General features: G+C 41.6%; 1 protein-coding gene across 1 annotated transcript in view; it reads right to left on the bottom strand.

The window, feature by feature from the left end:
• Ca10 (carbonic anhydrase 10) overlaps positions 1-15,002 on the bottom strand; it is a 478,661-nt gene that overhangs the window by 96,570 nt on the left and 367,089 nt on the right. The window contains exon 4 of the mRNA XM_013347571.2: positions 3,021-3,206. Coding sequence (XP_013203025.1) covers positions 3,021-3,206 — 186 coding nt within the window. The remainder of the gene's footprint in view (positions 1-3,020; positions 3,207-15,002) is intronic.

Below are 15,002 nucleotides of genomic sequence, written 5' to 3'. Positions count from 1 at the left end.
AGAGAGAGACAGAGAGAGAGACAGAGAGAGAGACAGAGAGACAGAGAGAGACACACAGAGAGAGAGACAGACAGAGAGAGACAGACAGAGATGGTGGGAGAGACAGAGAGGGAGGGAGAGACCCGATGTGCGTTCCTACTTCCTGGGAAGCCTTCTTCAGTCTCCTCAGTCTGCACTGTATCCCAGCTTGCCATTTCAAGATGTAATTACTATTAGGCCCCTCTTTTTCCCTTCTTCACAGTAAGGAGGTGTTAAGTTTTATCTTTTTAGAAAAGTGGGACTTTCAGGCAAAGCAGAGTATTTCCTACAGCTGGCATGGTGGTTGCTAACCAGTATGTCCTGGGAATATACAGACCCAGAATAATACACTGCCTGAGATACAAGTTCATTTGCTCTGGGGAAGGACTGGAGCATCGGTTTGGACAGTGCCTACCACCCTTGTTATTTCTTATTTGCTGCTCTGTTTAAATGTTTTCATTAATAAACACTAAAAAACAGTTAATAACTGACCATAATCAGGTTCACTTGGGAACTTTTATTTTTTTTATTTTCTGAGACAAGGCATTGCTATGTAGCTCAGGCTAACTTCAAATGTCTGACCATCCTGCTTCTGCCTCCTTCTTGCTGGTGTTACGGACACCTATCACCATGTCTGTCTTTCTGAGAACTTTCAAATGTAGATTCTCTGAAGCCTCTAGTCCCTGTGGTTTGCAATAAGTCTAGAAAAATTAATATGCTAAGAGGTTAAATTATTATGTATTCATTAAGATGCACTCAAAAGTATAAGTTGTTAACGTACACGTTACAAATCACTCCACTTAAGCCCTGAAGGAACAGTGTAAAGATTTTAACTGTACCCATCTATAGTTTTATCCACTCATTTAAATGGCGTTTCTGCTCTGAAGCACTGCTGTGGTAAGTGCTGAAATCTGACAGCGGAGCGCAGAAATAATGACCAACGAGCAAGCAAGTCAGCAGATAAAGTAGCAACAAACTTTAAAATAACATATATTAGTATAAGGAAGAATTTAATTCCTCTTTCAATATTTCCTGCTTGAGACTGGCCTTCCCCAGTACCTCTGAATTGAGAGGTTTTTAGCCTGCTTTGGTTATACTCCCTGTGGTGCTCTAGTTCAGGGCCTGTGGCTCTAGAGAGGAGTGTTCTGTCACTTGGTTACTTTTAGCAGACATCTTTAATCAATCCTAGTACATTTCTCCCCTACAGATTTGCAGAGACTCCCACCCTGTTGCTGAAGCCCATTGTCTATGCAGCCATTACTAATAGATGATAGACAAAGTACCACGTGAGATCTACAAGCAGCGTCTCAAACACATAGTGCCCTGACGTGCCTGGAGGCCCCTTTCACATCCTATCCCTCAGTTCCTGCTTTATCTTTTCTATAAAGTCTATCAATTGAGCACTCCTTACACCTGGGATCCCACTAAAATTTTAAAATATCTTTGAGAGGTGTCTAAATTGTGCCTTAAAAGAATCACGTGACATCCCAAGATAACACGGTATTGTATCAAAGCAGGGGCTACAAATTCAGGCCCTTTGACTCCAAAGCTAATATTTTAAAATTATTCTTCATTGCTTCTCTCCAAGCCCAGTTCAAAGGGTACCTCCCCTATGAAGCTTCCCCTGACCTCTTCCAGTAAAATGCATCATGACTTTCTTTGAGGCGGCCAGGGCCTTTTTTTACATCTCCATTTCAACATGACATTATACTTCAATGATTTGAATATAGTCCCCTTTGAACTCCTTTGGGGTAAGAACTCTTTCTTCTTTTTCATTTTTAAATCCATGAATGTGAAAACAAAATAAGAAACATTTTTAAATCCATGTAACACTAGTAACTAGTAGGGTCTCTGGACCAACTCTTAGTCTATGCATTTTGAATGCACATCAAAATCTGGCTCATGAATTTCTTTAACTTGTGGTCTATTTGATGGTATATAGCCTTAGCACCTTTAAAAATGCCAGATTTTAACCATACCATTAAATAACAAAATAAAAAGCCTGCATTAAATGTACAATCTTGTAATTTTAAAGTCTTTTTGACATCAGTTCTTGAGACTAATTAGGAACCTACTTACTGGTTACTTGTTGCATGAGGACCCCTGATCCTTCAGTTGCTCACAGGTGTAAGGAGTAAAATAAGTCACAAGTATACCATCACAGATGAAATCTGGCTAAACCTTATTATCTGTTATCTCATCTGAAACTATGGTTTATTGCATGACTTTGATTTACCTTTATCTGAGTTGATGGTGGCACATGGCGACACTCACCATCACAGGTGTGGCACAATGAAATTTCCATTCAGCAGAATGTCAGGCAAACTCCTCAGTCCCTTGACATTGATTTCTCAGTGCACTGTATGCTCAGACAAGTAAGACGCACTTCACCAGAAGGGCGCTATGCTGTCATATGGCATGCACGAGACACCAATGACCCAGAGAGGTAGAAGCAAAGAGGCATGGAAAAGGTGAGGGTTTGAACTTAAATAATTTTTGGTTGTGAGCCTAGCCTTTAACGGCTGAGCCATTCCTCCGGGCTGAGCTTATCCAGGCTGAGCTTAAATAATTCTCTAATGGTTCTCAACCCCCTACAGGAGTCACAGATCAGATATCTACATTATGTTTCATAACAGTACCAAAAATTACAGTTCTGAAGAAGCAATAAAAATAATTTTATGGTGGGGGTCACCACAACATGAGAAAGTGTATTAAAGAGTCGCAGCATTAGGAAGGTTGAGAATCACTGCTCTCGGACGTGTCAGGGCTTGATTTCCAAGAGACACATGCTAGGGTTTAGGAAGGAAATACTGCTTCACTGTAGCCTCTCTGGGTTCCCTGTAATCCAGGATGCAAAAGATGGAGAAAGGAGGCGAGGATCGACCTCCTCTTTTCACAGAGTCAAGGGAAGCCTTCCCATCAGTGATTCTACTTCGGATCAAAACAGGCACCAAATCTTACAAGTTGGCACCAATCTTTAACACTCTGGTGGATTTCCATACCTCCCCAGAGAAGGCCTGTCCATTGAGGAGGTGCTCGGACCCTTGGCTGTCCTCACTCCCGAAGTGTAGCCGGATCTCCTCCAGTCGGTGGCTATATGTCATGGGCCCTCCTGAGATGTTGACCAAGTGCTCCTTGTCCAGGCGGAGGGAAACATGCCTTCCAGTGTTGTACATGGTCCCACTGACCTACAAAGCAATGGGTGACAGGTCAGACAGGGGTTTTCCTTCCATTTCTCCCCAAACCCAGAGAGGTGCATGGTAGACCCATGCCATTTATATCTTCTGATGGTAACACATCAGAATAAATCCACATGTGTTGAAGGCATGGAGGCCTCTTCAGAGGGCTTTCCTTCCACACCCGGCTTCTAATGTAGTTCTAGGGAGGCATAAGTCACGTTATCTTTCAGGGACTTTGAAGAGAGGCACTTCAGAGATTTCTTTTTCGCCAACTGTGACAACTATTTTATATATTGCACCTTATAAAAATTAGTTTGCCCCTCTCATCATAGTTGTTTGGAAGGTAGAGGTGGTGTAGAAGTTCAAAGTCTAAAGTGTAAGGAGTCAGAGAAAGCAGTGGACAGAGAGTTTAAGGGAGCCAAGTGAAAGATAAGAAAGCCACTATGGGTGGCCAGGAGCAAGCCCCAGATGGAGATTGATACACTTTGAAGTCTCAAGCACCCAGTCCAGCTGTCTTGGTTAGATCTCTCTCCCATCCTGGTAGCAGACATCACACAGAAAGAGTTCAGGTCACATGGGGTCCCATCTCTCACATCTAAACCTTATTTCTCATTCCCAATCCCATCTTGCTTCAGTTTCTTCCACTACCAAACTTAGCGCTTCTTCCTCCTTCCCTTTATGTCCTTTTCTTTGAATCAACACTCAGTCTCATTTTCTGCTCCATGGCTTTAGCACAGCTCTACAAATGACCCCGTGTCATTCCTATCTGGGAGCCTTCCTTACTTTCTTGGGTTAGCCCAGGGAGTTTAAGGGAGACTTGGAAGGAAACTTGATAGGTTGCTTCTAGGTTACCCGATGCTGAATTATTAGGATATTCACCCTATTTACTCTGACCCATTAGGCATATAGTTTTCTCTTAGCAATTCCATAGAGACTTCATGTAACTTCCATATATTTGTCTATCTGCCGGTTAATCAATCAATCATTTACCTGTCTATCATCTATCAATCATCTATAACCTCATATCTGACTGTCTATCTGTGACCTTAATTAGAGAGCAGGTCTTTTTATGTAGCTCAAGCTGGTCTGAAACACCCAATCCTTGGGTCTTAAGTTCTGGGACTATAGCTATGCACCACTATGCCTGGCTTAATGAAATGTTTGGTAATGCTATTAGATCTGGTCTTTGGATATTTACCCAGAGGCCTCCCCTTCTACCTTTCTGACCCTTGTTTTGTATGACATTAGTTTAGTTCTTAGATGGCTCACTGCTCCATTACCCTGCTTTTTTTTTTTTTTTTTTTGCTGTGAGGCATGGGCCATGTGAGGACAGATGGCCAAAGGGAGGAGCGAGTGAGAAAGAACGAGAGTGAGCAGTGGGCAAACAGAGGAGCATCACTAGAATTCTGCATTTTTCCGCATCTCTTCTCTCCAGTTCCTTCAGGGCACCTGAACTGCATTTATCAGATACTTTACATCTTATTGGCATTTGTTTTTAAAGTCAACTGTTCCTTGCAAGCAAGTGATCTACGAGAAAGTTTCCTCTGTTCTCCAGCCTCAAGCATGTATACAGCTTGCTCCTAAGATGAAAGGAGAATATACCTTTTTTAAGCTCCAGACTTTCTTTGTAGGTAATGGTTTAAGGTTTGACAGTGCTTCTACTATCAAATAAAGTTTGTTTTTTCTAGTTATCAGAATAATATAGAGACATTATATTGTATATATAACAGAAAAGTTTAGGGAATAGTCATAATTTCAGAATTAACAAAATACCACTAGTATGTTGGTATGTAAACTTTTCATACGTATAAATATTTTATGAGATTGTTAGATGAATGTGTGCATAAATATGCTATTTTCACATACATGTATTATATCTGACTTACTAACGATATTTTCTACTAACACAAATATTTCTAGGCCACGATCATTATCACTTTGAAACAGCTGCAAGTAGTCTATGGCAAAAATACAGTCTATTGGGGAACCAACTCTTCCACTGCGTTACATATCCTCGTGGCTGAAACAGCTCACCAATCTAGGGGCATCTCACTAGGCAAATTTTGAGAGTGCTTGCTATGCCTTGCAGCATGCATCTGCTATGAGAAGTGGCTCCCAAGGAGCAGAGCTGGACGTCTGCAATGCTCTTCACATGCCAGGGAATTGTGAGCTCTAACTGCACCACCAATGAACAGCTGCCCTAGCCTGTATAGCCTGATGCCTTGTACCACTGACAACCCCCACATTTCAAAAGACCCCTTCGTCAGAATTCTCTGATACGTCTAAAGAAAATGGTTGCATATTTGAGCAACACTTCAGTCAAAGCCTGCTTCCATGCTCATCTTCATTTCCCCCAGTCCTTAGAAAACACACGGACACAAAGCGAGGGTAAGAACTGGGGTCTTTTGTGTCCAAGGCGTCCCAATCCACACCTTGCCAGCTATGGAACTCTGGGAGGTTTAATTAATTTCACGAAGCTTCAGCTTCGTAACCATGCGACAGATAAAACACAAGGTCCTTCATGGAAATGAGGGGTGAGAAGTGAAACAACCAAAACAAAGCTATAAGGCATCTTCAAAACAAATAGTTAAGTGACAGACTAATCAGTAGTTACTTTAAATATAAAGGGACCTTGTTCATATGAAGTTTCTAAAGCAGTCCAGACTACAGAGACAGCAAGTAGAATAGAGTTTGGAGAGCTTGGGGTTAGGAAGGAAAGGGAAGTTAATATTTAGTGAACATAAAGTCCCAGTTTTGCAAGACAAAGAGTTCTGGAGGGGAATGGAGGGAAGGGCATGTGGTGACATAAATGTATTTATTTAATGCTGTTGAACTTGAAATGATTAAGATATCAACGTTTAAGGGATGTGTATTTTATTCACAATAAAAATGAAAAAAATCCCCTCTGAAGTCGCATTATTAAATAAATAATATTTGCATGGACTAAACATTTTCATTCTCTTCCTTTCTGTCTTTTGGCTATTGGACACATGTCTCACTAATGATGAAGGATCCTCCTCCTCCTCTGTCTCCCTACCACCATTTACTTCTCTTTCCAGAACCTAGTGGATCATAATGGTACTTGTAGAATATCAGTCAACTTCTACTTTCAAATGCTCCACTTGCCTCTCCCTTTGGACTTTAATGTGCTAGATATGGGGAACAGACAACACATTTAGAAGACTACAAAGCGAAACAAAATTAGGAGAATCAAAAAGTAAATCATTGTGCCTTTTGTTTCTCTATTTCTCCCTGTTCCCCTTCTATACACATGGTTGTATATTCATTCATTCATTCATTCATTCATTCATTCATTCATTTTCATTGACTCCTTCACTCATCAGCAATTCATTCATCCGGGTTCAGAAATGGTTACATATTACTGATTGTGCTAGGAGCTTGGGATACTAGAGGAGCATGCATGGTCTACAAAACTCTCACTTCTTTATGCAAGTTCCCAGGATGCAGGCAGCTGGGGGAATATGTAACATACACCACTATGTTGTTACAATTAGATGCAACATCTCCTTATCTCTACCCTTTCCCTAGACAATGAAATAACATTAATTTGTATTAATCATAAAAATATGTGTAGCCAGGGTACGGTTTGTTGCACTTTAATTTAAAAATAAAGGCTTGACAATGTTATGTATGATATCTGAATCTAACAGTACATCTGCACGGTAGTAATTAACACTGCTCCAGTGTCATTTTATCTGTAATGCTAATTACTATGTTTCCAATGAATGACTTTGGTGCACAGCATGTTGGGAAAAGTTTATTTATGCAGACCAGGAAGCAGGTGAGTGGAGAAGCTGAAGCTGTAGGGGAGATCCAGCTTGCCTCTGGCTGCCCCACAGCTCTCTAGCCTTTTTTTGAATTCATTGCAACCTGCGGCAAGAAGTATGTGTATGTGTGTGTTGCCCATTTTGCAAATGAAGGAATTTAGGGAGGTTGATAAGGGTTCGGTGACTTGACTTGTCCAGAATCATCACACAGTGGGCAGGAGGCAAACTGAGGGCCAGTTTTCTTGATGTGAGCAAAAGCAATGGTCTCTGCTCATTTCAGATGGAAGTTTGGTGTTGGGTGTCCTTTCTTCTGTACACTGCAGATAAGGTCTTAGGCAGTTCTGGGGGTGGAGAGTAACAGGATTTTTTGTCGAGAACATGAAAGACTCATGCTAGGCTGCTGTCAATCTTAGGATGAAGACCCAAAAAGACCTTGTTTCCCTAGCTATAGACATTTATACTAGTTTAAGACTAGTTGGAGCTACATTTATTAAAGGAAGCGGGGCATAAATGCCTGTAGAGATGGGATGTCAATAAATAATATCAGTAACTTGAGGCAATATAAAAATAACGCTCTTTTGTAAACCAAATAATCAAACATAAAAAGGAAATTAAAATAAACAAGGGAAAAAATAGCAACTGATGTGGGATTCCCCTCTCTATGCTGTAAATAACATTGGTTAATAAAAAAAATCTGTCTTGGGCCTGGCAGGGCATGATAGAGGTAAGCGGAGAAAACTAAACTGAGTGCTGGGAGGAAGAAGGCAGAGTCAGAGAGAAAGAAGCCAAGTAGAACCACTGGAGACAGATGCCAGAACTTTACCCAGTAAGCCACAGCCTCGTGGTGATACCCAGATGAATAGAAATGGGTTAAATTAAGATGCAAGAGTTAGCCAATAAGAAGCTAGAGCTAATGGGCCAAGCAGTTTATAATTAATGTAGTCCTCTGTGTGTTACTTTGGGACTGAACAACTGTGGGACCGGGAAGGACAGTTGATTCTGTAGACAAGCAACCCCAAATTCACCATGTTTATTTTATAACATTGGATGCCCTTGTGGAGCAAGCACAGTTCTGGAATAGTGGTTAGAGATCTGTCAGGCTTCTTCTTAGTGTGTTCCTCTTCTAGCTCATTACATAGACAGCCTTCTATTAAAGGAAATGATTTTGCTCAGTGCATCTTTTAAGGTAAGAGGAGCATTCATTCTTTAAGAATCGGCCACAGTCTGACACTAGCAGATTGCATCTTTACCTGGGGTCAGAGTGACTGCTAAATTATAAAGGATTTTCCCTTTAAATCCTTACAATTTCTTCCTCAACAGATGCAACACCCCTCTTGGTGAGGGACTTAGGCCTGTGCCATTTGCTTCACTTTGGGCGGGAAGATGTCAAGCTTAAACCCATGTGTGCGCTGGCAGTTTCTCATAGGGATGACGCCCCTTGACTCCTTTCTGTGGTCTTTTGTGTTCTGAAACAAACAGCTGTCCTTGTGGAAAAGGTGTCTTTGGCTCTTCAACCTGCTGATTTAACCACTGGGAATGATTAAGTTGTTCCAATTACTAGGGATTACTTAGCAATGGGGTACCACAGTGAGTTCTTCAAGAAGCAGGGTGGGAGTGGGAGTGGGGTGGAAACCTTGCACTGGTTTGGAGTTTAGGATCTTTGGGATTTCTTATAGCGTTAGTGAGGGTTCTCCAGAGAAACAGATGTGACTTCTACAGAATCATACAGTTGCCAGGTGCCATGCTAAGGACCAGTGACCTTGATCTCACTGAAACTGAAGCTCACAGAGTCAACTAGACTGGCTAACCACTCAGCTCCTGATCCTAGTGTTCCCATGCCCTCAGCACTGAGGTCACAGGCTTGTGCTACCATCTGAATTTTCTTCATGGAGTTTTGGGGACCTGAACACAAGTCCTCATGCTCATGTACCAGATTAAGCCCTATCTCCAAGCCAGGGTATATTATTTTTTAATTAAAAAAATTAAACATGTCAAAGATCTTTCGGGCACTGTGCTTGTAGGATTGATATTCTATTGCAGAAATCTGAGTTTGAGTGAACATTAACCTTAGAACATCCAAAACGTTCAGTAGTTACTTGCTTGATGTAACACAAGTCTAAACGTGAAGGTTTTGTTACGTTTCCTTACAAGGTAGCCTGCCCGAAATGTCCTGTGATAAACTGAAGAACATTTCCAATAGCACAAATGGAAATGTAATACTACAAATGGGGTCAATAGAGCAAATGGGATTCCTACTGTATAAAGGGAAAAGAAGGCCATGAGACCTGTGCAAGAGATCAGATTCAGAGTTCTTGTTTTGAAAAGAAAAAAGGGAAAATTCTATGGGATAATATTCTTGTATGCAGTAAAGATTTGCCACTCATATTAATTTAATAAAACACCAATTGGCTAGTAGCCAGACAGGAAGTATAGGCAGGATGACCAGACTAAGAAAATTCTAGGATGCCGGGCGGTGGTGGCGCACGCCTTTAATCCCAGCACTTGGGAGGTAGAGGCAGGCGGATCTCTGGGAGTTCGAGGCCAGCCTGGTCTACAGAGCTAGTTCCAGGACAGGCACTAAAGCTACAGAGAAACCCTGTCTCGAAAAACGAAAAAAAAACAAAAAAAAAAAAAGAAAATTCTAGGAAGAGGAAAGGCAGAGAGTCAGTCACAAGCCAGATAAAGAGGAAGCAAGACGAAAATACCTTACTGTTACCAAGACTCATGGCTAAATATAGATAAGAATTATGGGTTAATTTCAGTTATAAGAGCTAATTAAAAATAAGCCTGAGCTAAGAGGCCAAACAATTTATGATTAATATAAGCCTCTGTGTGTTTCTTTGGGACTGAATAGCTATTGGTATGCAGGAGAGAAACCTCCAGTTACATGTTTCCATGAGTCAGGCCCCATCTCCTAAAGGCACCACAGTCTGAACTGGTGCAACAAGCTTGGGAATGAACATTCAGAACAGGAGCCTGTGAAGGCCACTGTAGATTCAAAGCACTGTTATCTTTGGGTTTATTTACCTTTCTGGGTGTAACTGGCTCTCAGAAATGCTCATTGATCATACAGGAATAATAGTAACACAAGAATTGTGGTCCTCTTGCATCCCCCTTTGTCCTCTGAGTGGTTATTTAGCCTGGCAGTGCCTTGTTTCCTGACCTAGAAAGCGAGATGAGCATGACATGATGGCATTTGCATTGCTGAGATGTGGCCTGACTCAGCAGATTGTGTTTTTGCTGTTATTGTAAACACACTGGGCAGAGGATATATACAACATCCCTAGCTGCTGCAGTGACTGGCGCATTCCAGGTAGCATTCTTGATAATAGGTTGTACCTATTATCTCATCTAATGCTTACACTGACCTTGTGAGGCAGGCTAACTTGTTCTTTATCCTTAGATGGAGAATCTTAATGGGTTAAAGACTGTGCTTAAAGTTTCTCTGTGGGAGCTGGTTGGAGGTGGCATAAACCTTTAATCCCAGCACTCAGGAGGCAGAGGCAGGCAGATATCTGAGTTCAAGGCCAGTCCAGTCTACCTAGGACAGTCAGGACTACACAGAGAAACACTGACTTGAATAACAAAGAATAATAAAAAAAGAGTTTCACCATGGGAAACCACAAAAGCCAGAATTGTCCTCCAGGATACTGAGATTCCAAGGTCTACAGCTCTGAAAATGAGTAATAGGTCAGCAGGAAGAGTTGGTGAAACCATGTTGTTTATATGTGGCATCTGGACTTAGGGATCAACTCAAATAAAATCTAACACTGATGTGGAGATGAGAGAAAGTGCTTCATCTGCCCAGGTCTGGGCTGGACACCTTTGGGGGATTCCTACATCTAGGGAAGCAGGATTCTAGCTCCTACTTGCTGAGAACTGAGAGATAGGTAGTATGTCCAGTATAGGATTGCCAACTGAATGTCTGATCCCATAATTAGGAAGGCTACTTGGTGCCAAGAAGGGTTAGTGAAGAGTGGCTGACAGCCTGTCATAAATTAGGTGTCTTTCCTTTGAACTCAGCTTTCCTATTACGTGCCTTTGACTGGTCTGCTGAAGTGTGTAATAGTTCTTTGCAGTGTAATTAGTGAGCATAGGAGATTTAAGAACACTGCTTAGCCTGGTTTCCTGCAGAGTCCTGATACACACACCAAGGGGCTGATTTGTGAAGGCTGAGTGCAAAGAGCTGGGGGGCCGCTTGTTCACATGGTGTGCTCAGGGCGTTTTTCAAGGGAGAACAGTGTGGAAGAATCAACTGCAGTCCAGGCATGGGCAGCCCTGAAGCCGCCAAGTGAATACACAGGTGGATAAGATGAGGGCCAAATGGAGTATCGAGTGGAAAGAACTCCAGAAATAATCAGACCCAATAAACCAGAAGACGGAGACAGACAGATCCCAAGTTAGAAGTCACCCCCGCTGACTTTGTTCATTCATCAGACGGGCTCATCTCTCCCGAATCTACTTTAAATTCATTTTCAAAAATCAGTATTCAAAGAATTAGGCTTCATTACAGCAGATTTTCAAACAAAATGTACTTATTTTTGTTGTCTCTCTTCTCCCTCTTTCCTTCCCTATGCCCATCCCCCACAGCCTTCTTTACACCTGAGTGTCACATGTAATCTTTTGCTCCTCCAACCCTACACATTTCTGGATACCTCTTTTCCCTTCTTGTGATCTCCTATGTAGTTTCATGGCCTAAACCTATGCTCATACCCTTTAAATATAAGCTGATGCAGCCACCGTGGAAATCAGTATGGAGGTTACTCAGATCATTAAAAACATCACTACAATATGACCCAGATGTACCACTTAGGCACATGCCCCAAATACTCTGTATCCTACTGGTGTGGGAGGTCCTTCTGTGTATGTGTTGCTTTTATTGGTTAATGAATAAAGAAGCTGCTTTGGCCTGTGATAGGGCAGAATAAAGCTAGGATGGAAAACTAAACTGAATGCTGGGAAAGTAGGCAGAGTCAGTGAGACTCCATGTAGCCACTGCAGAGACAGATGCTGGATGGAACCTTACTGGTAGGCCACAACCATGTGGCTATACACAGATTACTAGAAATGGGTAAATTTAAGATATAAGAGCTAGCAAGAAATATGCATAAGCTATTGGCCAAGCAGTATTGCCAATAATATAGTTTCTGTGTGATTATTTCAGGTCTGAGCATCTGGGAATGCATGAACAGTCTCCGATTACATCCTACCGTAGACAAGCCTGCATATTCATGTTTATGCCTGCATTATTCACAACAGCATACAAACAGAACCAGCTTGGATGCCCAGCAACAGAAGATGGAATTTGCAAACATGTTGCATCTACACAATGGGCGTTTAGTCGGCTGTGAAGAAGCAGGAAACTAAGAAATATGCAGGAAAACTGAAGGATTTGGATAGTATTACATTAAGTGGTATGATCCAGACTCAGAAAAACAATCTCATGTTCCCTCTTATATATGGATTCTTTTCTTCTTTTCTCTTTTTCTTCAATTTTCATTAAAAAATTATTTTATGTTTAATTAATTAATTTTATGGCCTGACTGTAATCTCCCCTCGACCCTCTCCTCCCACTTCCTCCCCTCACTTCCTTTATGTCCCCCCATCCACCCCTCCTTTGCATTCCCTCAGAAAGGGGCAGGTCTTCCATGGGCATCACCAAAGCATGGCATATTAATTTGCCTTAAGACCAAGCTTCTCCCCCTGTATTCAGGCTAGGCAAGGCAGTCCAGCAGGAGGAATAGGTTCCCAAGAGCCAACCAAAACACCAGGGACAGCTCTGCTTCTATTGCCAGGAGTTCCACAAATAGACCAAGCTACACAACTATCATATATATACAGTGGGCCTAGGTCAGTCCCATGCAGGCTCCTTGGTTGTTGATTCAGACTCTGTGAGCCAGGGTAGCTGTGCTTTTTTTTTTCTGATGTCTCTGACTCCCTTGACTCCTATAATCTCTTCTCCCTCTCCTCAGCAGGACTCCCTGAGTACCTGGGCTTGGCCAGATGTTTGACTGTGGGTCTCTGAACCTGCCTCCATCAGTCCCTAGATGACTTTGTATACAAATAGTATACCTACATCACTCCAGCCCCTCCTTCTCCTTTCAATTTGCCCAATATCCCTCCATATCTCTCTCAAATTCATGACCGCTTCATCTTTAATTATTATCACACACACACCCCCACACATCCTATTGAGACCATTTAGTCTTGCTTAAACATACATATGTCCAGGGCGGACTACTTGGAATGGACAACCTATGTGCTATGTGTAAGCTTATCTTCAGAAGAAACTGATTTTTTTTCCTCTCCCAGCAGCCCTTGACAACCTGTAGCTCATTGTCTCGGTATAGGCCACTGCAGACTTTCCCCTATCCATGTTAACTGGTGTGGTCCTTATAGTGTTTCTGTTCAGGTAATTTTTTTCTGCTGATGAATACTGACTAAATTCAAAGCACTGGAGTGCTCCGTGCATACACATAGTTCTGGAGTGCTGAGTGTATGTATGTAGATAACCGTGGAGTATTATGTATAAAACCTACAATCCACACAAAAATAGAAACGAATTACCCTGATGCTTTCAGATGACACTGTGTACCTGGATAGTGGACATTACACAGTATCTGTCTAAATGTTTTATGTAACTTAAGTTTTACTATAATGGTTAAAAAAGGTAGGGTTGGATATTGAGAAGGTAAAGGCTGTGGAGCTTTGGGAGTGGGCAGGACCTCACGCATCACTCTTAACCTTGCAGGGAAGACAGAGGGAAGAGCCTTCTTTAGCATTGTTCAATTTAATCTTCCTTTTTTTTTCATCTCAGTCAGCTTGTGTCTGGCCTGTGTAAGGACTCGGACCTGGACAACCCTGGACGAACAGATGGAACAATCATATATGCTGCCTACTATTATATCAATTCTATTGCTGTAAAAAACAGATCCAGTTTATGGTAATATTGACTCTTCAAATCATGAATCATTTCTTCAAAAGTCCAGGGATATAGAAGGCTGTGAGATCCCAGAAAGGACCTTCTGATCTTGATTATATCTGATGCTAAAGATAGGACCGATGAAAAAGAGGTGTGTAAGACATTGCCCGACCCGCCAACATATGGGATAAGTGAAGAGAAGGTTTCCTGTCCTCCGTGGTGTTTGGGGGACCACGAACAAGTGGTAAGAACTAGACTCAACGTTACCTTGCATACAAAGTTATTGGCACCCCAGCCCTGCCTCAACTCTGAGCATGAGTATTCTAGATACGCAGAGGTATCTGGAATGGAGTTTTTCTTCTAGTTCTGGTATATGAGTTCCCAAATGGGAGACCTGGGTACTGCTTTCCAATTATCACATCGAGAGTCTGCAAGGCTCTTGCCAAGTCACTCACAGCTGGCTGTCTGAATTTAATTTTTCTGAGTCCCTAGTGACTGGCTGGAGTCCTCTGTGGATAAAGAGAGCAACTGGAACCAAGATGGCACCATTTGGTTGAAAACAGATTGCTTCTAACTTTCCTGTCCCATTAACTCACACCAGATTTAAGCTGAACACACTCATTTGGAGCATTTATTTGTGCTTTTAAAAATATATTTTAAATAAACAAATGGCATCTATTTAATATACATTTTATTATATTTTCTATATCTGTTACATATTACAGAGCATATATTTAATGGATTACATTCTTAATCTTGTTTTATCATCACCCATACAGTACTAGATTTCTATTTATTAAATAAAAAGGGACCAGATTTTGTTTTGAGTGTCACCTGGTACCTAAAACAAGTGTATTCTTCATCTGATTCAGAAGGTATGAGGTGGGACAAGAGCAGCTGTTGGCTTCTTTTGTGACTCCTTTTCTGAGGAATTCTAAGCTAAATCAAACAGACATTCAATGCTAGGGGATAGGGACATAGCAGTATAGAGTATTTCTTTCATCCTCTTTGTATGCCTCAAGGGACTGCTTTAATAATTATAAAAATATACTGCCAAGTTCCTTCTAGACATATATATATATATATATATATATA

This window comes from Microtus ochrogaster, chromosome 7 (genome assembly GCF_000317375.1).
Source record: "Microtus ochrogaster isolate Prairie Vole_2 chromosome 7, MicOch1.0, whole genome shotgun sequence".
Taxonomy (NCBI): domain Eukaryota; kingdom Metazoa; phylum Chordata; class Mammalia; order Rodentia; family Cricetidae; genus Microtus; species Microtus ochrogaster.
The sequence above is the reverse complement of the archived record's forward strand: the minus strand, read 5'-3'. Positions and strand labels throughout refer to the sequence as shown.